Genomic DNA, 25909 nt, shown 5'->3' on the forward strand with positions numbered 1-25909 from the left:
AAAGTCTGGCTTGTACACCAGGCAGAGCCCTGAGGTTCTGTGACCTTGTGCTCTTAGGGACAATTCTTGAGAACACAGCAGGATTGAATAATGTGTAAGTGATTAGTTCTCCTATGCTTTCTTCCATGTCTTAATGGTCTCTCAAAGGGCATGTCAGATGCATGTGGCCAATGCAGTCAACAACCCATAAACACAAAGCCTGGAGTTTCTAAGGACCAAGGCAGACAAAATCAACAACTGGACTACTGTGACTTCAAACCTTCCAAATGTGTGCTCTCAGAAGGCCAGCTCTCGGCTCCCGCTGTGGGCCCCAGGTTCAGGAGGCTCTCACCTTCTGAGTCCTTCTGCTCCCCATCTGGCTGGTTTCTAGCAGCTTCTGGAACATGTGGTCTTCCAGAGCCACTTTCTGCCTATGGGCAGCTGCATCTTTTTGGATTTCCTTTGCAATAGTGTCTTGACTTCTAGTAAGATCCTGGGGAACACAAAGGGACTTTGCTTTGTTCAGGCCTCAAGGACAACCGTCATGGTCTCATTATCAAAGTAATAAGGAAACGGGCGACGTGCTACCAACTGCAGGGACCCTGGAAAACTTCTCCACGAATGCACTGACAACGGCGAGCATGCTCAGAATCAACTTCCGAATTCTAGACGTTAACAGTGTGCGGCACGCTGGGGAACACGGCTCAGGATGAAGGGATCCATTCCCAGCCCACCCACAGCCCCCATCGGCCCGTGAAGCACAGCAGCCTTGGCTGGCCACCCTGGAGACCACGAGTAAGGTACAAGTCAAGGGCCGTGTGCGCAGACCTGAGAGGGTCCTACGCTCTCACTCTGGTTGTCACTCTAGTTTCACACAATCAGAAAGTGAAACTCAAGTTGGGATTGCAAGCTGCCTGGCTGAGTGCTGAAGGTGTACGCAATAGCTGCCCTGGGATCCTCAGCAGAGATGGGAAACGTTTGTTTCACACAGAGTATCATCACCCAGCTATGGAAAGGACTAAAGCACCGACTTATGCACAACATGACCTTGAAGACACTGTGCTAAGTGAAAGGAGCCAACCACAGAAGACTCTGTACATAAGCTGCATTTACATGAACTATCCAGACAGACAAATCCACGGAGATGGACAACAGACCAGAAGTTGCTGGGGTGGGGAAATGGGAAATGATGCTCACGGTACCGGGGCTGGGGCATGTGGGAAGCACACAACCTTCATGACGAGTAAGTTCAAAAGATAGACCGCAAATGGTCTGTGCCAAGAGGCTCACTGACCACTGTGCGTGACAGTAGTGTTTTCTTGCAGTACTGGGATTAAACACAGGGCCTGTGTGCTCTATTAAGTATTCTACCACTGAATACAGCCCCAGGAGTTACTTCTTCTTTTAAGATTTACTTTGAGTGTGTGTGTGTGTGTGTGTGTGTGTGTGTGTGTGTGTGTGTGTGTCAAGCACAGGTGTCCTCAGAAGTCCTGGAATTGGAGTTATTGGTAGTTGTGAGCCACCTGACATGGATGCTGGGAACTAAACCTGCTTCTCTGCAAGTGCAGTACATGCTCTGAACCACTGAACTTACTCAGTGTTAAAACTGTAAGATGAAATTCCAGTCCCCAGGAATTCTTTCTTAAAAAAAAAAATCATTCCATGTGTTCTGCTTGCACGGATGTATGTGTGCCATGTGTGTGCAATGCCCACGGAGGCCAGAAGAGGGCGTTGAGGCCTGGTGCTGGAGTCATAGATGTTGGTGAGCCGCACTGTGGGAGCTCTTAACTGCTGTGCTATTGATCAAGCCCCAGGAGTATTTCTGGAGTCAGAGATCTTTCTTTGATTTTTTTCTAATGATCTACAAGCAGCTTAATTACCTAAAAATAAAAATATTTTTCAATTACATACAGAAAAGGTACACGTACAAAGATGTTAACTGCTAAAAACTGTAAACCACTTAAGTTTAAGATTTATTATTTTTATTTTACGTGTATGGGTATTTTGTCTGCATGGATTTAAGTCACCACATGTGTGCACACAATGCCTGTGGAGGCAGAAGGGGGCACTGGATTACACCACCCTTCACCCTAGAAGTAGAGTTATAGATGGTTTTTAGCTACCATGTAAATGTGCTGGGAATTGAACCTGGGCCCTCTGGAAGAACAGCCAGGGATCTTACCCACTGAAATGTCTCTCCAGCCCAAACATTTAAGTTTAAATAATGTATGGCCCAGCAGCAGCTACTACAGACAGTAACTGTGAAGACCCACAGCCATTCATAAAGAGAACTGCATTATACCGTTTTAACACCAAATGAGTAAAAAAAGGTTTTCTCAAAAACTTGCATTCACAGCTCTTTTCAATGCTTAAAAACTGAAATATATACCCTAACTATATGTTTGCTGATTTAATCCTAGACAATTTAAATTTAAAGTATTTCACCTTTCTTGCTTCCTGTTTCTACAAAAGGTCAGGGGATCATCTCCCTCCCTTATCTAAATGCTCCTCAGGCATCAGTTCAGACTAGGGAGGCTCCTGGACTCTGAGCACCCTACACCGTACACGGTGGGAAAGCTCAGACTCAGGTCTGCAGATGGGGTGACTTCAGTCACTGCTACACAAACGCCTGCTGGAGAGCTTGGCAAACAAGAAATCCTGAGGCCAAAGCTGGGCTCCGGCTGGTGCCACAGATCTGTGACCGCAGTGCTGGAGAGCTGGGAATCCAAGCATCACATGACTGCATTCCGACATTTGCTAACTTACAGTCCTGGATGACATGACACTCTGCTTCAAGAGTAAACAAGAGGGACAACCTATACCACAAACGAGCAGTCTACAGGGCTGAAGGACAGCGGTTCCCCGCAGACACCAGCTTCTACCTGCTCATAAAGTCGTTTTTGTGACTCGAGTTCCAGCTGTCTCATTTCCAGGTCTTTGGCTGTGGCAGTGATTTCTTGATCTCTCATTTGTATCTGTGGACAAATCACAAATTGTCAAGGCCCCAAAGAACTCACAGCACAGTTTTTAATGATGTAGTAATCCTGTAATCTGGGTAGGCCATTAACAGCACTCACTCCCAAAACAAGCACCAGGAACTGGGATAAAGCAGAGTACTCATGGGATCCAGGGCTAATCTGGGTTACGCTTATGTTTTTAAAAAGCATGCACAACTGCCATATGCCCACGGAGACAGACTGACTAGCAGGTGGCAGCTCTTCCCTGTTACGGAAAAGGAAGCAACTGCAAGTTAGAGTGGAGAGAAACAATCTTCAATCGTATTAAAATAATGTATTCCGTTTAAAAACTTAAGCTTCTAAACTTTTTTATAAATTTGATTTGACAACTCATAAGTTCATGTTTCCTGTGACCTGTCTGACTGCTCTGTGCTCTGCGTGGACCACTGGGAGCTCACTGTCTCCAAGTCTGGTTACTTGGGGCTTGTAGTTCTGTAAGACAGAGGTTGGGTAAGGGACTCTCTACAGCATCTTCAAAGTATCTGGCTGCCTACAGACCCAGTTATGTTTAAGTGTGAGGATAGAGTAAATGATGTATATTTGGAAAACAAAACAGCAAAACTATGACCAACCAACTATCCGGCTATCAATTCCCACCCATTCATTCAGTAAACACTTAAGGACTGCATCATTAGCTTGGTCACTCTCCAATATCTACCGATTAAAACGCATGCTGTTAAATACTCAGAAGAGAAGAAGCAGTAAACATGAAGACACCGTGGAATGTAGAGTCACACGTTCAAGGGGTAAAATGAACACTGCACAACTGACCTGAAGGAAGTTAGGGGTAAGCACTAGCTAAGGTGAGGCCTGAGCAGGAAGCCAGAGTCCTGGCAGTAGGGAGAGGGGAAGGGGAGGCTGGGCACAGCGCCACACTCTGTGGAGGGTCCAGTCATTCGAGTATGAGTTTTCAGAGACACAAACAGATCACATGAGTTGTGCAAAAAGATCACACTAGTTTGTGAGTAGATGGCCACAGTCATGTCCACACCCCGCTGGAGCTGGAGCAAAGTCAGAGCACAGCACTGGAAGAGGCAGCCAGAGGGCATGCAGGGCCTCTCCGCTGCTGCTTAGAAGAACCAGGATGCCTCACTGTATGTCAAGAGGATTTGGGATAAAGATATCAGAGTTCTGAGATTGGACCACTTTTGGGAAAGAACATACACTTTTTATTAAGAGTACAAGGCTATTAATTTGATTCACTGGATGAGGCAATTTAAAAGAACTGCAGATTATAAAAGCCAATTAAAATTAATTAGCCTTAAAACAAGAAGTATTAAATTCAATATTTTACAAGACTTAAAAATTTAGTATTTTATTGAAACTAGGTTTTAAGCTTCCAAAACTAATGCATAAACTTAATATAATAATAATGAGAAGAATTTCAATCGGATGGGAGAGAAGATTCAGAAAGAACAACCTCTCTGTTTGGAATGTAAATACTTGAGAACACTGAGTCAAATAAGGAAGAACAGTGAGCGAGGAGTAGGCCCAGGTTAAAAAGCCACAGTCGCTGTCACCCAGCGTGGTGCTGGCCAGGGACAAACAAGAGAGTCCATGCAGTAATAACCCTCACCCAGCAAGTGGCTTCACAACACTCAACAAACGGCATTGGGACCCTGGCCTGCCTTCTACGAAGAGGTGAGCCTGGTCCCTAACTCATTCTTTACAGTCAGTCTTCAGATACACTCGGAGCTGGCAAAAAAGCATCAGATGGAAACTATTTCAGGCTTTGAGGGTCACAGGGTTTCTGACACCACCACCACCTTGCCAATAATTTTAAAATTAAGATACTATTACAAACGAAAACAAGCTGGGCGGCGGTGGCACATGCCTTTAATTCCAGCACTCAGGAGGCAGAGGCTGGTGAATCTCTGTGAGTTCGAGGCCAGCCTGGCCCACAAAATGAGTTCCAAGACAGGCTCCAAAAGCTACACACAGAAACCCTGTCTTGAAAAACCAAAAGAAACCAAAAAAAAACAAAAAACAAAAACAAAAAACAAAAACCAAAAACCAAACAAACAAACGACACTATTAACATTTTTAAGAAGCAAAGGTAAAAGCCAGCTGAACATATTTACAGCAGACAAGTGTTACTATCCCAACCATACACTGCATGGCAGTCACCAACTATGTGTGACTTTTGGGCAAGAAGGAACTGCAAAGGCAAATGACTGCAGGCTGCCACCTATCTGGGTGGAAATGTCAGTTAATCTGGAGACATTCCATCTTCGGAGACTAACCTGGGTTTTGTTTTTGAAAGAAAGGGGTTAATTACAGTCTTTCCTGTGTCTCTACAGGTGCAAGAGTAACTATGTTTGTATTTTATTACGTTTATGTAAATTGTTATTTGCTTTCTATTTTGTGCCTTGTTTAAAAAACTGACTGTTTACTGTCTTTCCATAGTGTTTTGATGGGTCAGTTTCTCTTTCCTGGGGCTATAGAGCATCTCGCTGGTGAATACACCATGGGTAAGATACACACTTAAGATACTCATACCCTAGACACTCAACTCTAGAAACAAGGAAGCACAGAGAGGCCCCCTCTCTAACTCCAGATGTTCTGTACTGGAAATTCTTTTTATATTGGTCACATGTGCGTTTTTATAGTAGAGAAGAATATTTCCCCCAGCTCACAACTGATACCTGACATACTTTCACTTCTGGAGAAACAGTCATTAAACTGACTGATCTCTTGGTATAAGAACAGCTGAATGGTACAGTAAATAACACTGACGGGGCTGTTGTAGTGTGCATCATGGACACTAGCATCATTACTTAATTGAGCATAAACGGAGATCTTGACTAAGAGTAAAGCTGACAGACCTTTCTCTCAATTTCGTCCTCCAGCCTGCGCAGCTCCACTTCACGCTGATCTTGCTGGAGCTTCAGAAGACGCCTCCTAGCAGCATCCTGTAAGCATATTTCCTTCATCTTCAGCTCTCTTTTCACAGCAGCTAGTCTGAAAAACAAACCATATCAAAGCACTTTCCAACACACCTTTGATTTTTTTTTTCCACTGAGTCGCTTGAGCTGTTTGGATACATTTTGTCCACTGCAACACAACTGTGTTTACAATAAACAGAGTCAGTACTCAAGAGGGTCATGGTCAGTGCAACTGGCCATCCTTATCCTTTCCGGTTCACCTTCCAACAGTCTACCTGTGAGCTCCTTTCCCAGTGCCCAATGGAATCCAGGAGCTGCAGCCCGGCGCTAACACATCATTTCAGGACAGTGATACTCTTCAGCTGAAGAGGATGACCGCAAAACCACGACAATGGCACCAAGCAGGGTACCCACATCCTTTACGGTGTTAGTGGAGGCCATCAGCTCTATAATTGATTTTCACTGCTCACAGAAATAGGAATCAATAATCATGGAGAGAAGTCAGTTTCTCAAGCTGAGTGTGGAGGCACACACCTGTTTCCCTAGCACCAGGGAAGCTCAGGCAAGAGATTTCCCCCTTTGCCAATGTTTAAATGTTATAACTTTATTTATCTTATGTATACAAGTGTTTGCCACATGCATGTCTGGAACCTGTAGAAGTCATAAGGATGCATTGGACTCCTAGGAACTAAAGTTACAAAGGTTGTGGATGTCTTGTGGGTGCTGGGAACCAAACCCAGGTCCTATACAAGAGCAGCAAATACTCAGAACCACTGAGTCACCTCTCCAGCCTCTTGTCAAAGATCTTGTGTGTTTGTTTGCTTTGAGACAAGGTCTCATTGTGTAACCCGGGCTGTCCTTGAACTCAAGAGTTCCACACGCTTCTGCCTCCCAAGTGGTGGTATTAAAGACATGCACCACCACACCTGGCATTGCTGAAGTTCTAAATGCATAAGGAGATAACTATTTATGTTTCAATTTGTTGGATCATATAGCTATGTTTAAGCATAATTTTAAAAACTACATTGTTTTGGACAGTGGTGGCACATGCCTTTAATCCCAGCACTTGGGAGGCAGATCCCTCAGTGAGTTCGAGGCCAGCCTGGTCTATCCTGTCTTGAAAAACCAAAAGAGAAAAAAAGCAAGTCAGTGGTGGTAGTGCACGCCTTTAATCTCAGCACTCGGGAGGCAGAGGCAGGCGGATCTCTGTGAATTCGAAGCCAGCCTGGTTTACAGAATGAGTTCCAGGACAGCCAGGGATGTTAACACAGAGAAACCCTGTCTCGTAAAACAAACAAACAAAAAAAAAAGGGAAAAAAATTACCAACAAGAGTGTTTCCAACACTCTATTACAAAGCATTTCTGCCTACCATAGAATTTTTTTTTTCAATAGACAGGTCTCACTCTGTAGCCCAGTCTGGTGTGGAACCCCACTATGAAGCCTAGACTAGACTCAAACCTCCTAGGGTGTTGGGATGACAGGCATGAATCATGCCTGGCTTACAATGAATATTGCTAAACAGTGTTTTTCAAAATACATTAGAACTTACATTGCTTCTGAAGATTCATGTGAGGGGGGGGGGGAACGACAGATTCAACATTGCTTTAGTATTAATTTTACAACATGTAAGTTTAGGAGGCATATACACTTTTTATTACCTTACACATTTGCTTAATGGAAGTTAGGCTGGGTCACTTAACATACAGAGTTCTACCTAAGAGAAGGGGAGGAAACAACCTGTCTGACTCCTGTCCTAGGTTTGCCACAGCAGTGGACTGCACCCGCGTCCCTGTCCCTGCCGGGTCACGCGGACTGCACCCACGTCCCTGTCCCTGCCGGGTCACGTGGACTGCACCCGCGTCCCTGTCTCTGCCGGGTCACGTGGACTGCACCCGTGTCCCTGCTGGGTCACGTGGACTGGACTGCACCCGCGTCCCTGCTGGGTCAGGTGGACTGGACTGCACCCGCGTCCCTGCTGGGTCAGGTGGACTGGACTGCACCCGCATCCCTGCTGGGTCACGTGGACTGGACTGCACCCACGTCCCTGCTGGGTCAGGTAGGCACCTGTGTCTCTGCTGGGCCATTTTCTCTTCCTCCTGCAGAAGCATCTCTCTTCTTGTCTCCTCTGCTCTCCGGAGCAGCTCTTGCTTCTGGTACCAAGCCTCATCTTCAGCTCTCTGCTCATCCACTTCAGCTTGCATATTTTCCACTGTTTGCCTGAAGTCGACAATATTTACTATTATAAAAATGCAGACAAGAAGTGAAGTAATTTAATTCAAAACAACCAAGATATACAATATAGAACCTGCTGAAAGTACAATGTGTGGTTTTATTTTCAGATACAGGAGAAACTAGGCATCTTTAAAGACACCTCTACCCTACAAATTTGGATTTTATACACATACTTTAGAATTCAAACTGATTTCTCATTAAAAACTTTTACTTGGGGCTGGAGAAAAGGCTCAAAGGTTCTTAACCTCTGAGCCATCTCTCCAGCCCCGAAAAGGCTCAAAGGTTAAGATCATTTGCTGCTCTTGCAGAGGACCAGGTTTGATTCCTAGCACCTGCCGTGTGGATTATGTATACTGTTAATAAAATGTTGATTGGCTGATAGCCAGGCTAAAAGTATAGGCAGGGCAATCTAACTGAGGATGCTGGGGGAAAGAAGGGCAGAGTCAGAGATATGCCAGCCAGCTGTTGGGGGAACAAGACGTGCTAGAGGGCAGGTAAAGCCATGAGCCACATGGCAAAACATAGATTAATAGAAATGGGTTAATTTAACTGTAAGAGCCAGTTAGTAATAAGCCTGAGCTATCAGCCAAGCATTTACAATTAATATAAGTCTCTGTGCAGTAATTTGGAAGCAGCTCCTAGGATGGGAAAACTCTGCCTACAAGCATCCATATCTGGTAGCTCATAACCACTTGTAACTCTAGGAGCTCTGGGTCTCTCTGTTCTCAATGGGCACCTGCACACACACAGTGCACACAAGCCCACGCAAGGACACATACATACACATAAACAAAAAGAAAAAAAAAACTTTCTTATTTATAGTGTCTCATTTATCTCAATAATAATTATTACATGATTACCTCTCTCTCAGGAAATCCAATTCATCATTCCTGATCCTTTCTCGTTCCTGTGTCTGATAGTCCACGATAAACTTCGGGTATTGATTAAATATGGGATATTGCCCTTTTGTCAATGCAACAAAAGCATCCAGCATGCTACTTGGATGAATATCAGCAGGTGTAGTCTCCATGAGATGATAAACTTCTCTAATTACAACATTTATGTCCAGGTTATTCCGATGGTGAAAAAAATACTGTAAGAAAACTCGATGTTTAAATCACAGTTTACTCAGCAAAGCATGCCATCACTCAGAAGAAGTAAAAATGAGGACACATCAGACGCAGAGACACACATTCAAGGGGCAGGAGGCTCAGAGCAACTGACCTCAGGGAAGTCGTAGGGAAACACTGGCCATGGTGAGGCCTGAGCTTTGAAGCGAGAGGAGGGAAGGAGGGGCTCTGGGGGCCCAGGCACAGGGCGCCTTTGCTTTTTTGTTACTGTGTAACAGCTAGCCCGAGAATCTGATACAGAGCCCAGACTGGCCTCAAACCTGTGATCCTCCTGCCTCAGCCTTCCTATTGCTGTCATCCCAGGTCACACAGTTGTAATTCCAGCTCTTGGGAGGCAAAGGCAGAAGGACCACCATGAGTTCCAGGCTGGCCTGTGCTATAGAGCGAGTTTGAAACTAGCCTGGGCTACATAACAAGGCCTTGTCTCAAAAATCTAAAACTGGCTAAGCACAAAGAAACCTCAAGTACTATTCTACACACATTTCCAGACTACCACAGCCCAGGGGGCTGACAATGAGATCACTCAAAGAACAAACAACAACCAAGTGTTCAATGCTCTTACCAAGGAGAAACCACCATGTCATAACAACCTGCTTGTCAATAATCTACACAGGGTCAGGGGTGTGGTCCAACTCTCTGTCTATTCTGTTTCTACCACCTGGCACCAATGCCCGACCAGTAGGCTCTCAGTCAAGAAATGTACTTCTCAGTGTAGACACTGACATGCGAGAGCTTCTTGTTTGGGGTTTGTTGTCGACTTGGCGGGTGATGGGATGGAACCCAAGGCCTCTCGTGTGCTAGGCAAGCACTCCACCTCTGACTACACTTCCAGCCTTGAGGATCTCCTCCATGCGTGGGTCCTTACCTCAAAATCATCTTTGAGAGTCGAGTTGAGCAAAGGGGCCCTAGAGCAGGTGTTGTAGGCCACCACGGCCATCAGGAGGAAGGAAGGGTGATTGGAGAAGACGTTGTCGAACAGTCGGAGCCACTCCTCTCTGGTCAGCACTTCTGAGAACACAGTTTCCAGGAGAGGCCAGGCATACAGCTGAAGCAAACAGAGAGGATGTGTTCCACACCTACAACCTAAGCGTCAACCGCCACTGGCAACTGGAGCGGTGCGGTAAATACACTCAGTGCACAATTACGAAAGAACTGTGGTAATCCGGACGATGCTCTGCTTCCCCCAGGCTAGAGACCGAACCAGGGCCTCGGGTACACACGGCAAGTGCTCCACCACTCAACTGAACCCTCAGCTCCTGTTTGGACTCTCTTCCTAGACTTTCAGGAAGGTAACTTCGAGAAGAATGGCAAAATTCAGACTCTGCCAGGAGGTGGTGGCAGCGCCTTTAATCCCGGCACTTGGGAGGCAGAGGCAGGCAGATCTCTGTGAGTTCAAGGCCAGCCTGGGCTACAGAGTGAGTTCCAGGAAAGGCGCAAAGCTACACAGAGAAACCCTATCTCCAAAAAACAAACAAACAAACAAACAAACAAAAATACAGACTGTGTGCCAGGACAGCTCAGCGGGCACAGCTGTTTGCTATCGTGCTGGGTGACCTAGTGTAAGTCTTGCACACACGCCCACAAATGTATATACATACACACACACAATGAATTAATTTAATTTAAAAATTATAAAGTAGAATATACCTTTTATTATTCACTGGGAGAAATACTGTTTTATCCATACCAGAGTCAATCTTAGCTCTCAAAATAAATGATGGCATACTAAAGCCCTTCTATTTCTTACCTGGGAAGTCACATCTCGATCTATAAAGTGCTGTAGCAGCTCCTTGTCATGAAATGCCAAAACATTTTCTATCATGCTAAGAATATTGATGGGAGGGTTAGGAAAGTACTCAAACCAATGTTGACACCAATTGACTACAAAGGAAAAAAAAATCGGAAAATTTTTCTTTAAATATTCTTATGTATTATAAAAGGATTTTTTCTTGAGATAGTCTCACTATATCTCAATATAGTGTATGTATGTATATATTCATATTCCCAGGCTAGTCTCAAACTTCTAATCCTCCTGTCTCAGTCAATCTAATGTAGGGATTATAGACAACCACACTGGGATTTCTTAATCTCTAGTCCTGTGGGTGGGACACAGGAGCCTTACACATACTAGGCAACACTATCACTAGGCTGTACCCCCAGCCTATTTACTCACTTAGTTAGTTAGTTAGTTAGTTTGTTAGTTAGTTAGTTAGTTAGTTAGTTAGTTACAGGTTCTAAGGCAAGCCCTGAACTTGTGGTCCACCTGCCTCAGTCTCTGGATTAGCCGGGATCACAGGCCTGTTAACACCAGGCCCAGTGAATCCATTTTTTTTTTTTTTTTTTTTTTTTGCTCTTCAATAGGCTCATGAATAAAGAAGAGATAGTATCTTTTTAGTTTCTAGATCATGAGTATTCAAAACTCCATGGTGTTAATATAGTAATTCAGGCATAAAGAAAATTTGCCAGTTTCTTCAAGGCAGTTGTTTGAAAATGTGTCAATAAAAATACGTGTACACACACACATACACACACACTCTTCCAAACCATTCCTAATCCAACATGTTGGACCTTCTGGTTCCTGCTGACTCCTGTATTTTCAGTCTTTGATTAACAAAGGGATTTTCTTAGAAAAGGCCATGTGTTTTGGTTTACCCTTATTGTCAACCTGATAAAACCTAAAATCATCTAGGAGACAGACTTCTGGGCACGTCTGTGAGGACATTTCCAGAGAGGTTTAAATGAGGTGAGAAGGGCCACCATCAATACGGTGGCTCCATTCCACAGACAGGGAAAGCCCGTGACGCAACGGTACAACCACGTGCGCCTGCTGTCTGCCTGTGGATGCAGTGTGACGCGCTGCCATGGCTCTCCTCTCATCATGCACCAGCAGCCACGTTCCTTAAGTGACTTTCCTCAGGCCTTTGTCACAGCAACAAAAAAAGCTGTATTCCTTGATGTTACAACCTCTCACCTCAGGTCAGCAGCAGAAGTTCCATCAGCAGAGTATTCTATAGTTTAAGAAGGTTTTCTAATTCTAGAACTCTGTTATTTCACTTATTACCATCCATTCAAATCTGAGCTAATAATTAATCCAGAAGTAAAACCTCGACAAGATCTCAACTTCTTGCTGCTATTAAAATGACTGGGAGCAGACTGGCCTAACCCAGCCTCAGAACTTGGGGGTCACCTGTAGAAAGAGGGTATTCATACCTATTGCACAGGGTGGCTAGGAAGGTAAACGGAGCAAACCAAAGTGAAACAGCGAGAACAATGTGGCATATGAATTGCTCGATTTTATGAGCCTCAGATGGTGGGGATGAGGGCAGCAGCCAGTACCTGGGCACTACCCAGCAGGCACTGTGTGCCAAGGGCTCCACCCTAGAGCAGTTCTGTGAAAAGCAGCAAGTCCAAAGACTGGCTTCTTTCTAACCGAAACCACCCGCAACAATACTGTCTAAAAATTCCTACACTCCACATATAAGTGATTGATGTGTCTGTCTACTTTTTGCTCTAAACTTGACTGTTTCATACTTCTTGACTCAAAAATAAAGAGATCTAGATTCCCTATATGTGGCAAAGGTACTAAGACACCAGGAAGACACATGAGACTCCGTTCTTGGTTTGGTTCTACAGTACTTACTTATGAGAGTAGCAACAACTTCAAAACAGATGAGCTGATTGTTCTGGAACAATTTCACAAATGGAAAAGCCAAGAGTGGAAGATATGGAGTGTCGCTGAAGATGGCAGACCAGTGAGCTAATGCAGAGAGGGTTCTGGAAGCAAGGACCAGAAAGGGACAGCATTATCACAGTGTGTCTTAGTAACTGATTCAGATTTGGTGGAGACTTTCTGTCTTATGCCTATCATACAGTTCCCCTCTTTAGAAGCACTGGGCGGGAGTAGCACACACCTTTGATCTCAGCAATGGAGAGGCAGAGCCAGGCAGATCTCTGGGAATTAGAAGCCAGCCTGGTCTACATTGTGAGGTCCAAGCCAGCCAGGGATACACAGTGAGACCCCATCTCAAAACAAAACAAAAAAACCCAACCCCAATCTGCCCTCACCACCAACAAAAGAACTCAACCCCTCACAAATGGTGGTATTACATAAATACTGTTCTGTGTCTTGAAGTTTTCAGTTATTACTTGAAACGTTAATATCAGGATCTGGAGTGTAAATACCCTCATGATGTTTTCTTGGTGTCTATGAGAGCTTTGTGTTGAGGAATCTCATTTATTTAAATAAGATTCCTATCATTGGGCCTTGGGGTCTTTCTGCTTTCATAAACAATGCCGCACTGAGTATCATTACATGTGCATCTTTCCTCAAGGGGGAAAACAGACTTGGATAAACACTAAGATATGCACAGCTGTATGACACATAATCCTCAACGGAATCTATTTAGGTTGCCGCTGACGTTGTGAAGGGATGTCTGTTTTCTCAAGGCTCTTCAAAGTGTTATCAACATTTTGTGATGGGTATTCCTGGTTGCCAACTTCACTATATCTGGAAATAACTAAAACTGGGCTGGGTACACCTGGGAGGGATTTTTTTCTTAATTAAATAATTTGAAGGGGGAAGACCCATTTTTAATCTGGATCTTCTGAGGTGGGAAGACCCACCTTTAATCTGGGACCCCCCTTCTGATAACAGCCTATAGAAAGGGCAAGGAAGAAGGAAGCTTGCTCTCTCTGTCTGCTTGCCCTGACTCCTGCTGGCAAGTCCATTCGTTCAGAGGCATTAGAGCCTACTTTTTCAAGATTCTGGAGTACACCTAAGGCAAGCTAGGACATCCAGCCTCGTGGACTGAACAACTGTTGGATTCTTGGACTTCAATTGGTAGACAGCCATCGTTGGACTAGATGGACACAGACTGTCAGCCATTCTTACAAATCCCCTTTCTGAATATATATATGTGTGTGTATGTATGTATGCATGTATGTATGTATTCATTCATTCTATCAGTTCTGTTCCTCCAGAGAACCCTGACTCATACACATTTCTGTCAAACTTCTTTTTTTTTTTAATCTTATTTTATTTTTAAAATTTTATTATTTTTGTGGGTTTTTTGAGACGGTTTCTCTGAATAGCCCTGGCTGTCCTGGAACTCAAAGATCTGCCTGCTTCTGCCCTCTTAGTGCTGGGATTAAACACATGCGCCACCACCACGCCAGGGTCGTCAAGTTGTCCTCTGACCCCACATATGTGCCATGGCAAGTGCACACACAAAATCAGGCACAGCAATCTATACTAAAGGAGGCCAATGAGAGACTCTTAAAGGAAAACAAAAGGACAAAATAGCACAGATCCTATTTCTGTTAACTGTGTGCGTAGTGTGTGTGTGTACACCTGCAATTATGCTCTACTTGGGAGGCCAAGGCAGGAAGATCGCCAGTTCTAGGCCAGCCTGGGCTACTTAGGGAGACTTAGGGGAAAAAATCCAATCAAATCAAAATACCCAGTATGCCTGTGTCTGCATTATATACCTATGGAAGCCAGCCCCAAACAAGCAGCTGCTTCCAGTGTAAGCCGACTTCGGGCGGAAAAGCACAGACTTCCCTAGATTTCTGCACCACGGCATCTATCTTACAAGGGACTCATCCAGTTACACGTTGATTTTATTTTATGTGTCTCTGTCTGTCTGTCTGTGGAGGCAGAAGCAGCAGTCCCACACATCCCCGGCCGGGGGTAGAGTCAGAAGAGGTTGTGGGCTGCCTGACACAGGTGTTAGGAATCAGACTCTGGTCCTCTGGAAGGGCAGGAAGCTCTCGTACCCAAGAACTACATTCTTTTTAAAAGATTACAATAGAGCATTTGAAGGAACTTGAAATGTTCAAAATACAGAGGTAGGAAGCAGTCATCTGTCATGTACGTGGATTTACCCTACCTCCACCACTTTACCACAGTAGCTTAGCAAATCTTTAACACATCATTTTATTCGTTAATAGTTAGGTATACATCTTTAAAAAATGGGGGGGGGCAGTGCTGGTAAAATGGCTTAGCAGGTAAGTGAGCTTGAATGTAAGCCTGGCAAGCTGAGCTCAGCTCCTGGGACCTGCAAGAGGAACAGGAGAGAATTCTCACAAACTGACCCCTCACCTCCACAAGTGTGCACATGACATGCTCTCTCTCTCTCTCTCCCTCTCTCTCGCTCTCTCTCTCTCTCTCTCTCTCTCTCTCTCTCTCTCTCTCACACACACACACACACACACACTATAAATAAATAGAAATACATATAATTTTAAAAATGTTTAGTTAAAAAACAAACCTTCACTTATATAGTCACATCGTTATAGTACTTAAAAAATAAACATGGTTTGTTTCTTCAGTACAATCCATAACCAGACAGGTCTCATCTTTCTGCACTTGACTAATCAAGCTGAAAACAATTCTCCTTCATTAAATTATAATTTTGAATTAAAGTTATAAAATAAACTATAAAAATAAAATAAAATTTTTAGCCAGTGGCGGTGGCGCACACCTTTAATCCCAGCACTTGAGAGGCAGAGCCAGGCGGATCTTTATGAGTTCAAGGTCAGCCTGGTCTACAGAGCGAGATCCAGGACAGGCACCAAAACTACACGGAGAAACCCTGTCTCGAAAAACCAAAAATAAATAAATAAATAAATAAATAAATAAATAAATAAATAAATAAATAAATAAAATGTGATGTTATGTATATAAGTACTTTGCCTGCCTGGTCCCCTCAAAGACTAGAAGAGAATGTTCTAGTGGAGTAACATACCGGTGAGCTGCCAGATGGGGTCCCTGAAGAGCAGCCAGTACTCTTAACCACTGAGCCATCTCTGTGATGGCTCCTACTTATAAACTCAGCCTGTGGGGTCTAATGCAGGAGGACCGAGACTCTAAGGCTGGCTTGAGCTACACAGTAAGTTCCAGGCTACACTGAGCTAGTGAGATTCTGTCTCAAAGAAAAGACATTAGAAAAACAGAAATTGAAAAACGAAAGGAAAAAAAAAATGAGGATAATTTGAAGTATGTATACAGAATTATAATTAAAATAGTAATTTTAATTGTAAATGGATTAGTAGACACAGAATTGCTTTATGCATCTAACTGACCACATTTTATGGAAACTCTTGCCACTTTAGGTGGAGTTTAGAAAACTGGACCTTGGGAAGTGCCTGTCCACATATTATGTAGGCAGAAATACAACAAGTGTGTTTCCTTCTCTGAGCAGAATCATCAGACAAAAGTCAGCATCTCGGGTGCTTGTATCTATTGACAAAACCAGGCATTCTGCGTCTGCTTCTGTAGCTGCCCATGCCCCGTGCACGGTGATTCACTGACCTGTCCCTGCTAATGATCCTCTGGGTTGTTCCCAGTCTTTGCTCTTGAGGGGTGTTTAGTTATTTAGCTTCACCTATACAGACTTTTAAAAATTCGCCGGGGGGGTGGTGGCATTCGCTTTTAATCCCAACACTCGGGAGGCAGAGCCAGGCAGATCTCTGTGAGTTCGAAGCTAGCCTGGGCTATAGAGTGAGATCCAGGAAAGGCGCAAAGCTACACAAAGAAACCCTGTCTCAAAAAACAAAAACAAAACAAAACAAAACAAAAATTCGATGTACCTAAGTTTTTAATGTACCTTTGAATTCGATGAAATATCAGCTGACTTTGAGACTTATTTTACTCATTTGGCCCCTACATTTAATGTGCTTCCTGCTGTGCATGGTAAGTCTGCATAAAATGACATTATATTTTTGGTTGTAAGCCTAGCCTTTAAAGGCCGAGCCATCTCTCCAGTTATAAATGACATTATATTTGTCAGAATACCCTTGTGCCTTGCCTGTGATTCTTTGGTTCAAGTATGCAGAGTTAAACAAAGCATGTGCTTTGGTAGGAAGCCTTGTCTTTGTAGATGCAGGAGGAAATTTAAACCAATGGGAATGTGTTCCTTTAGAAAAGAGCATTTTCATACCTTCCTCTGAAATACTGACTTGCCTGTGTTCCGAGGATGAACAGACCACGTATTCCTTCTGTTGATCCCATCACTGCTATAGTTTAAGAATGAAAACAAACAAACAAAACAAAACAAAACAAAAACCTAAAAAGCACTTCAACTATTTTCAGTAATTCTAATATGAACTAGGCATGGTGATATATACCTGGAGAACCTGAGGCAGGAGGATTGTCATGAGTTAAGGCAAGCTTGGCTTACATTCCAAGTATGGGGCCAGCTAGATCTATATAGTAAGAGCCCACCTCAAACACAAAATAACAAAAACACCAATCACCTACCTAAAACAATAATGTAAGATATAGCTTTCCCATTCCCACACATACAGTTTTTAACACACATACAGTACAGAGTTCAGAAGTCGGTGTACATGCAGAAAAAGTGGGCTATAGGTGTGCCCCAGTAGTAGAGTGCTTAGTGACCATGTAAAAGGCCTGAGGTTTGATGCCAGTGATACACACACACACACACACACACACACACACACACACACACACACACACACACGCACATCAATGTCACTATGAACCAGGATTTTTTTTTTTACTCTAAAAGATTCAAACACAAAATCAAAGAAGTTATGCAAAAAAAAAAAAAAAAAGGTTTTAATCCTAAATTTGATAGAAAATATTACTATAAACTCTTTCCTCACCCAGTCCACCAGAAAGGCCTATGTTTAAGTTTATAATGTATAAACTTATTATTCTAAGATAATTAACTTACTGCTTTGAAAACTGGTAAAATTTTAAGTTGATGATGGGAACCCTGTCTTCCTGTGTGTGTGTGTGTGTGTGTGTGTGTGTGTGTGTGTGTGTGTGTGTGTTTTCATGGGTGTGTGGGAGCCCATGTGTCTGTGTGAGGCGACCGATCAGCAGACAATCATGGCTGTTGTCCTCAGGTATCCTTCCCTTTGGGTTTGAGACAGGGCCTCTTCTTGGCCTGGGACTTCACCGACTGAGCTGAACTAACCAGTTGGCCATCGAGTTTCCAGGGATCTGCCGTCTCCGCCTCCATCATCCCACCCCTGAGACTGCAAATATGCACACTGCCCCAGACTTTTATGTGGGTTCTGGGGATTGAACTCAGATCCTTTGGCCTGCAAGGCAAGTGCTTTATGAGTCATTTCCCCACCCTTGGAAAATGTTCTTTATGGAATCTTTCCACGTAATAAAGAGAAGGAATGACAGAAGTAGATTGTCAGTGTTTTGCTAATCTCTGGACTGGAACGGATTTAGATGATGGTCAGTAATAACCAGTGACGCCTTCAAGAGAGAAACAACCAGCGACCACAAACCTCCTAAAGAAGTACACAAAACCACCTATAATGCCACCCAGCACACCACCAGGTGGAGGAACGAATACCCTGGCTCTGATCAGTTTAGAGTACATCGTGGATAAAGAGAAATGGAGCAAACAACAGTAAGGGAGTGAACCAGCACACCCAGACTGTGGTAGAGTTTGCAGGCTGAGTCCTGGTTCCTCCACAAATACACTGCAGGGAAACAAGCTGGAAACCAAAAGAGGCTCTGGGGTCGTGGCCCAGGCCCAGAACCCCAGCTCTCATGCGGCAGAGGCAGGAGGGCGAAAGTTCCAGGACAGCCTGGGCTACACAGACACTGTTCCATAAAAGCCAAAACAAATAATAAAATTATAAAAAGAGACGAGACTTTGAGGGGGACAGTGTCAATCAGATACTGTGTGTATAACTTGCTGGAATCCATAAAATTAATTTCCCAAGTCGATCAGTAGTGGGGATGCTGACTGGGTATGTGGGCTACAAGAGTGAGCTTTCCTGTCGGTGTGATAATGGCAGAACACACACACAGGCTGGAGGAAAGGAGTCTCCAGCTTTAAAGGCGCACGTGTAAACATTTAGAATGGTATGTGCATGCATGTCTAGGGAGGCAGCAGAGAAGCTGCTGTGGAGAGGGTGGAGCAACAGAACAAGCTGGTCCACAAGCCGGCCAACTGCTGAAGCCAGCGAGGGCACAAGGCTGCTCTTCCCGTGTCCCACTTTTACATAAGCTTGCAGTTTTTCATCATAAAAACTCTGCAAAAAGGCCTTGGATTCTAGAGACCAGGAGCAGTTCCAGCTCTTACAAGTGACCAGATCACATTATCCAACCTCTCTATGCCTTGGTTTTTCTACCTGTAACTTAAAGTAAATATGTATTTACCTAACAATGAAGACATTTGTGCTCAGCCTTGTGATGTGACATGCTGTCACCTACAAAGTTCACACTTGAGAACTGTGCGATCCAGTTACTGAAAAAGAAAATCTCACAATGTTTTAAGTAGGTCTGCAGCTCTGTGTTGATACCTTCATAGCCATGCTCAGCTCCATGCAGCGAGCATGTGGGCTGCAGCTGGACACACTTGCAATACCTGCAGTTGGACATACGAGCTTATGACTAGCATTCACCAAGTGTCTACTATGAACTAGACACTGTTCTAAGTGACACTGTCTTCAAATACCCCAATAATCTCACAATGTTGGGGTGATCAGCTCCAACCCCATTTCCTGTCAAAAAATTAAAGATGGGGGAGGAAATACATGTCCTTTATTAAATGATGGAATAGAGTCAAGGCCAGGTGGTGGCACACACCTTTAATCCTAGCACTTGGGAGGCAGTGGCAAGCGATCTCTGAGTTTGAGGCCAGCCTGGTCTACAGAGTGAGTTCCAGGGCAGCCAGGGCTACACAGAGAAACCCTGTCTTGAAAACTCAAAAGAAAAAGCAGATGGAATAGAGTCAAAACTGGGTCTTCTGTCTTAAAGCCCAAGCTCTTCCCACTACTGTCTTTGCTCCTTTGGATTATCCAAGGGAGTATGATTTTCAGGAACATAACACAATCTCACATCCATACATGATGCATGTATTTTTTGTTTTTTAAAACAGTCCTACAAGCTGGCAGTGGTGGTGCACGCCTTTAATCCCAGCACTCAGGAGGCAGAGGCAGGTGGGTCTCTGTGAGTTCAAGGCCAGCCTAATGTACAGAAAGAGATCCAGGACAAGCACCAAAAACTACATAGAGAACCCCCATCTCAAAAATAAATAAATAAATAAATAATTAAAGAAAACAGCCCTGCATACCAGACAAGGAGAGTCAACCCTGACCAAGCAATCCTCCATGAGAAGGGGGTTTGGAAACACTCAGCCCTTGGTTCCCACCCCACACACTGCTGCGGTGTGTTAAGCGTACCTCTGCAATATTCTCAGTAGTTTTCTACTTTTGATGGGGTATTTCTTCTGAAGGTTCAGATAAGCCACATGAGTCCCCTTATCCATCAAACTACTAAATGCTGTATGGTTTTCAGGCAGTTGTAGTAGGGAGCGCCAAATAAACATTCTGAAATAAAAATCTGATTTGAAATAAAGGAAAAAAAAACTTGTTTTGAGTGAAACTAATTTAGAATGAGAGAATTTGAGGTTTACCTGTACTTTGTCGGATATTCCCCATAGCCTTTTAATAAGATTTGCAAACGTTTTTTATTTACTCCTTCGGACAATTCATTCTATAAAAAGATTGTATCATAAGTGACCATCAAGCAACTGAAAACATGGTAATCTAGTTCACAGTGACTTCCAAACTTTAGAACACAGCACACAAGACAGACAGAGTGGCCCATGCTGGCAATCTCAGCACTCAGAGAGCAGGCTGGAGGATCATTAGTTTGAAGCCAGCCTGGACTACAGGGGAGATCCTGTCTCCAACAACAGGACACAACTGAACACAATATACAGTGAGACACATTCATGCCGCTGACCCTGCCACACACGCTTCCTCTCTCCTACCCTCAAGTGCAGCCATGAACACAGCTATGAATCCACCCATATCACCCTCCTAACAGCACCGAGCATGAAGACTCCAACACAGCACAATGGGAGCTGACCGTCACTAAGTCGGAATCGGCTTTATACATTCTTTCCTACCCCAAGTTTTATCATTTAAATGCTTATAGAAAAAAATTATTAAAGTTAATGCGAAAAATACCAAATTCCATTGCTGAGGCTATGGAATAACTAGAACTCTCTTTACTGTGCTAGGAATATGAATTACTTCAACAGTTTAGGAAAAACCGACAGCATTTACTAAACAAACCTACGGTATATCAAGAGGCTAAGATGTGAGGCAGAACACATACTTAGTACATATGTGTAATGTGGAGTTCATACTTAGTACATATGTGTAATGTGGAGTTCATACTTAGTACATATGTGTAATGCGGAGTTCAATCTCCAATACTCACTCTTCCCAGCAAAGAGCCCATTATCACTGAGGCAAAGGGCAGTGTCTCAAAGGGAGTGGTAACATTCCATTCTTTGATGTGGGTGCTGGTAGCATGGGTGTACTTGGTTTGTGAAAATTCAGTGTGTACTTCACACGTGTATTTTATTGTCAATAAATAGGTTCCTTGAAGATAATGTTAGACGTTTCTATTAATATCTACATTTTCTTTCTATTTCAAAGCAGAAAGAAACACTTAAAGAAGGAAAACCATTAGGAAAACCACACGGGGCAGTGAGATGGCTGGTGCCCTGGTCAAAGTGCTTGCTGCATGAGCTTGGCGCCCCGAGTTTGACCCTTGGAACTCACAGTGGAAGGAGAGACCTGACTTAAAAGTCGTCCTCTGATCTCAACAAGTACACACGCACACACACGCACGCACACACGCATGCACGCACGCACGCACGCTCGTACTCATGCATGCACACAATTACTTAATTTTAAAACACAAAGCTTCTTGAACTCTTTCTTTCCAGGCGACCCTACTATCGCTGCCTCCGAGGAGCACAATGAAAACTCCAGCGGGAGCAGTGGAAAGCACGCTTCCGGTCTGCCCTGGTAACCCTCTACAGCAGCGGCCTAACAGAAATACAACATGAGCCACAAATGGGACCTAAAACCTTAACAAAGGTCAAGAGAAACAGGGAAAAATCAGTTCCATAATATAATTTATTTAACCCAACATAACCAAAATATCACTTTAACACAATCAATATAAAATCAATTCATTAAAAAAAAATAAAAATAAATCAATTCATAAGACAGTTTATAGTCTAGGCTTTCCTACTTTCTTACTACATGTTTTACACTTAAAGCATCTTTTTTAAATATGTATTTATTTAGTATGTACACATGTGAGTGTGAGTGTGTGTGTGTGTGTGTGTGTGTGTGTGTGTACGAGTGTGCATGCACATTCCACAACACAGGTGAAAATCAAAGAATAATTGTCAGAGCTGGCTTTCTTACTCTGCTGTCAGGGTTTGTTGTGTTTTGTTTTGAGACAGTGTCTCACTATGTGATCCAGGTTGATCCCAGAGTCACAATCCTGCCTCTACCTCATGCATGTTGGGATTATAGGTGTGTGCCACCATGATGGGCTACTACAGCATATCTTGATTCAGATTACCACACCTCAAATATCATCAGCCACACACCAGCCCAGAAATCACGAGATGAGCCTACAGCAGGGTCACAGCAAGCTGGAGTTTAATTATAATGCATTCTTACCTCTTTGTTTTCTAAATTACCCGTCAGGTCTTGCTTGAGTATTCTAGTTTGAATTTTGCTCTCTTTAGATCTTGCTGGTCGCTGTACTCTCCCTGACATTATTTTCATTTTAAGATTACTGGATCGCAGTTTATTGTTAGGCAAATCTTCAATCACTTTAACCAAGGGAGGAGGTGGCTAAAAGAGGAGAAAAATGGCTCCATGTATTGATGTACCTATACGTATCTTCCACAGTATTCTTAGAAAGTAAGCCTCTTAACACAGGATTCATCAACTTTACTTGAATAGCATGCTTTAATTTGTATACAGCATATGTCTGTCAAATTCCTTTAAAGAACAAATAAATATACATGAATAACAGCAAAAAGTAGAATTGATTCCCAAAAGGTGCCTCAAAATGGTATGATGGCAAACCACTCTCCACTTGCACGATGAAGTCAGCACAAGACGGCGACACCGAGAAGGCAGGGCTAGACAGATGTCCTGGGAGAATGCTGAGGACAGCGCCTAACGGGCGGGTCCCCTGAACCCTGTGAGGTCGAGGACCGTGTTCTGCACAGCGAGGGCTGTCAGTCCCTTACCATGTCAACTGCTCAAGAGGGCAGCTCAGGCGACAGAACCCAAGAGCTCATCTTTAGGGGCCACCAAATGGGAAAAGCTAACAATCAACTTACTTGAACTGAAATGACTCACTAGAACATTTTCTTCATAAATGGCACTCCTTTTGAAATCAAATGATCTTCCTTATTCAAAGGAAATGTGCAAATATGGTCACCTGGGCTGAGTTCTAAAGACAAGGTACAGTACCCACTTCTGTGATTTAATTTTTCACCCCAGGATGGATCAAAGCAATTTGACCAAATTATGGTCATCCTTTAATATTGCTGAGCTGTTCATTCTTTAATTTCAGTCCATTCTAAGTTCTTATTAAAGCCTCTATTCTGAAATTATTTCCCCTGCTGGGGCCTCATCCTTGGCTTCAAGCACAATCTGCCCCAGGCCAGAGCCAGAGATGTGACTGGACTTACTTGGCTCCTCTCTGCCATGAATACGTAAGAATTCACTGACTTCATTAGAACAATATCAGAGATTCTCTAATGACAGGAAATGAGGTAAAACTCAGAAGAACGGGGCACAGGTGAGTCAAAGTTTGTACAGGAAAGGCAGCTACACATTCACACAACAGCCACAGAGACACCAGACAATGGGCCCTAAATGTAAAAGACGATTCGACTTGGAGCTGGCTTTCTTTCGCTGCGCTCTCAGGGTGCTAGGCACACAGCAGCCCAAGGGGGTAACGCACTCAGAACAGCTCTGCTCAGTCTTCTCCCACCTCTTGAGTAAGCAGAAGAAAATGAAAAGACTAACGACACTCAGCAAGAGCACGTCATGTACTGGTGATTTAAAAAATAACATATACTAAATGTTCCAACATACAAAAAGCACAGAGCTATGGCAGCTATAATGGAATATTTTATATAATATACATTATATATAAGAACACAAGATTATAATCCCATATGATAGAAAATACATACTCACAAACACACACATACATGAACACATATGTTAGCTGAGTCTTGCCATTCCAAGTATATAATTATATAGAATATCTCAAGTACTGAATTAGTAGAAACAGAACCACGGATTCCAGGAAAAAGTTAGGGAGCCTCATCCATATTTCATAAACTGACTTGTAAAGCATAACCTTGCTTTGTATGTGTTCCTGGTTAAAGATACCTTACTTGAAATACATTATTGACTTCCAAGCTAATAGCACTGTAACTCATGCCTAAGTGAATTAAGGATATACATTTTCCTCAAGGTATGACACAGCTTTCTTGTGCTTAAGAAACCCAGGCTGTGCTTCAGCATTATTCTTGGGGGTCAGTATAAATGGCAAAATCACAACAAAAAGACCCAAACTGTAAAATGTAAAACCTAGGATTTTATCCAGACTTTGAAAGATAATTTGGCTGTAGGAGAAGAGCTAAAACAATACAAGCCTTGTCCTATTCCACCTTAGCTGGGACTAGGGTGGTAATGAGTGGAATGAATGCAACAGGAAGGAAGCTACTAAGTAGTAGTAAGAGATGATAAGGAGGGATGGAGGGATGGCTCAGAGGTTAAGAGCACTGGCTGTTCTTCCAGAGGACCTGGGTTCGATTCCCAGGATGTATGGCAGCTCACAACTGTCTGTAACTCCAGTTGCAGGTGATTGGACACCATCACACAGACATACATGCATAGGCAAAACACCAATGTGCACTCACAAAAAAATTTTTTAAATCATTTAAAAAAAATGATGATGAAAACATTATTTTAGAAAAACGTCATGTAGAAGAAGATGGATTGATGGGAAGGGTAGCCATTGAAGATTGATTTTAGGAAATTTGCTTAAATTATTGTAACTTGGAATTAGTTAATAAAGACCAAGATAGAGAACAGGGAGCAAAGACAGACAATAGACAGACAGATAATAACAGATGGACGATAAGATAATGGACAGACGATAGACAGATAATAAGATGCTAGACAGACCTAGCAGAGATGACGGATAGATACATGATAGGTAATTGATAGGTAGGTAATAGATAAGAGAGATGACAGATGACAGGTGGATAGAGATATATCTCAAATTTAAGAAATGCTATGACGGAGCAGCGACTGGATTAGAAGAGAACAGAAAGGGCCACAGCACTCCAAGGTTTGTAACCAAGACTCCGGATTAAAGACCTCTTCTGGAAAAGAGATCAAGGGCGGCAGTGATGGGGTTAGCACCAAGCTGAGAAGGAGCCTAGTGAGAAATCAGAGCTGGAGAATACATCCAGAAAAAGAGATGTGTCCCAAAGAAGTTAGAAAACAGCTCAGAAGGACATTTCCCTCTTGGTGATGCAGTACTGCAGTGCAGGGAACAGATTCAGTTCCTGGATGACATACCTTATTTATTTCTTGTGTTAAAGCCTGAACTGAATAGACGTTCAGACTTCCATTTTCCATAATAGATGCTATGTACCGACCGTGTGGGCTAATTACTGATGAGCTAATTCCTTCTTCGACGCTCCCAATTTCAAAGAGAAGTTTACAAGTCTGTATGTTGACAAATCGCATGATCCCGTCTTGACTGAGCACACCAAGAACCTGAGCAGACAGAAACGATGGGACTGTGAC

The 25909-nt window shown here is 43.4% G+C and overlaps 1 protein-coding gene across 3 annotated transcripts in view; it reads right to left on the reverse strand.

The window, feature by feature from the left end:
• The window catches only part of Tbc1d31 (TBC1 domain family member 31), a 59479-nt gene that overhangs the window by 8955 nt on the left and 24615 nt on the right, over positions 1 to 25909 (reverse strand). For 2 of the 3 annotated variants that reach the window (XM_006990678.4, XM_076555752.1), the window contains exons 7-18: positions 25679 to 25879; positions 22739 to 22915; positions 20659 to 20738; positions 20426 to 20572; positions 12885 to 13018; positions 10992 to 11125; positions 10110 to 10289; positions 8975 to 9207; positions 7947 to 8099; positions 5822 to 5957; positions 2862 to 2954; positions 332 to 472 (exon numbers count right to left, since the gene is read on the reverse strand). In XM_006990678.4, the coding sequence (XP_006990740.1) occupies positions 332 to 472; positions 2862 to 2954; positions 5822 to 5957; positions 7947 to 8099; positions 8975 to 9207; positions 10110 to 10289; positions 10992 to 11125; positions 12885 to 13018; positions 20426 to 20572; positions 20659 to 20738; positions 22739 to 22915; positions 25679 to 25879 (1809 nt within the window). The remainder of the gene's footprint in view (positions 1 to 331; positions 473 to 2861; positions 2955 to 5821; positions 5958 to 7946; positions 8100 to 8974; positions 9208 to 10109; positions 10290 to 10991; positions 11126 to 12884; positions 13019 to 20425; positions 20573 to 20658; positions 20739 to 22738; positions 22916 to 25678; positions 25880 to 25909) is intronic. The other variant, XM_076555753.1, reaches the window with a different exon arrangement.

This window comes from Peromyscus maniculatus, chromosome 20 (assembly GCF_049852395.1).
Source record: "Peromyscus maniculatus bairdii isolate BWxNUB_F1_BW_parent chromosome 20, HU_Pman_BW_mat_3.1, whole genome shotgun sequence".
Classification (NCBI taxonomy): domain Eukaryota; kingdom Metazoa; phylum Chordata; class Mammalia; order Rodentia; family Cricetidae; genus Peromyscus; species Peromyscus maniculatus.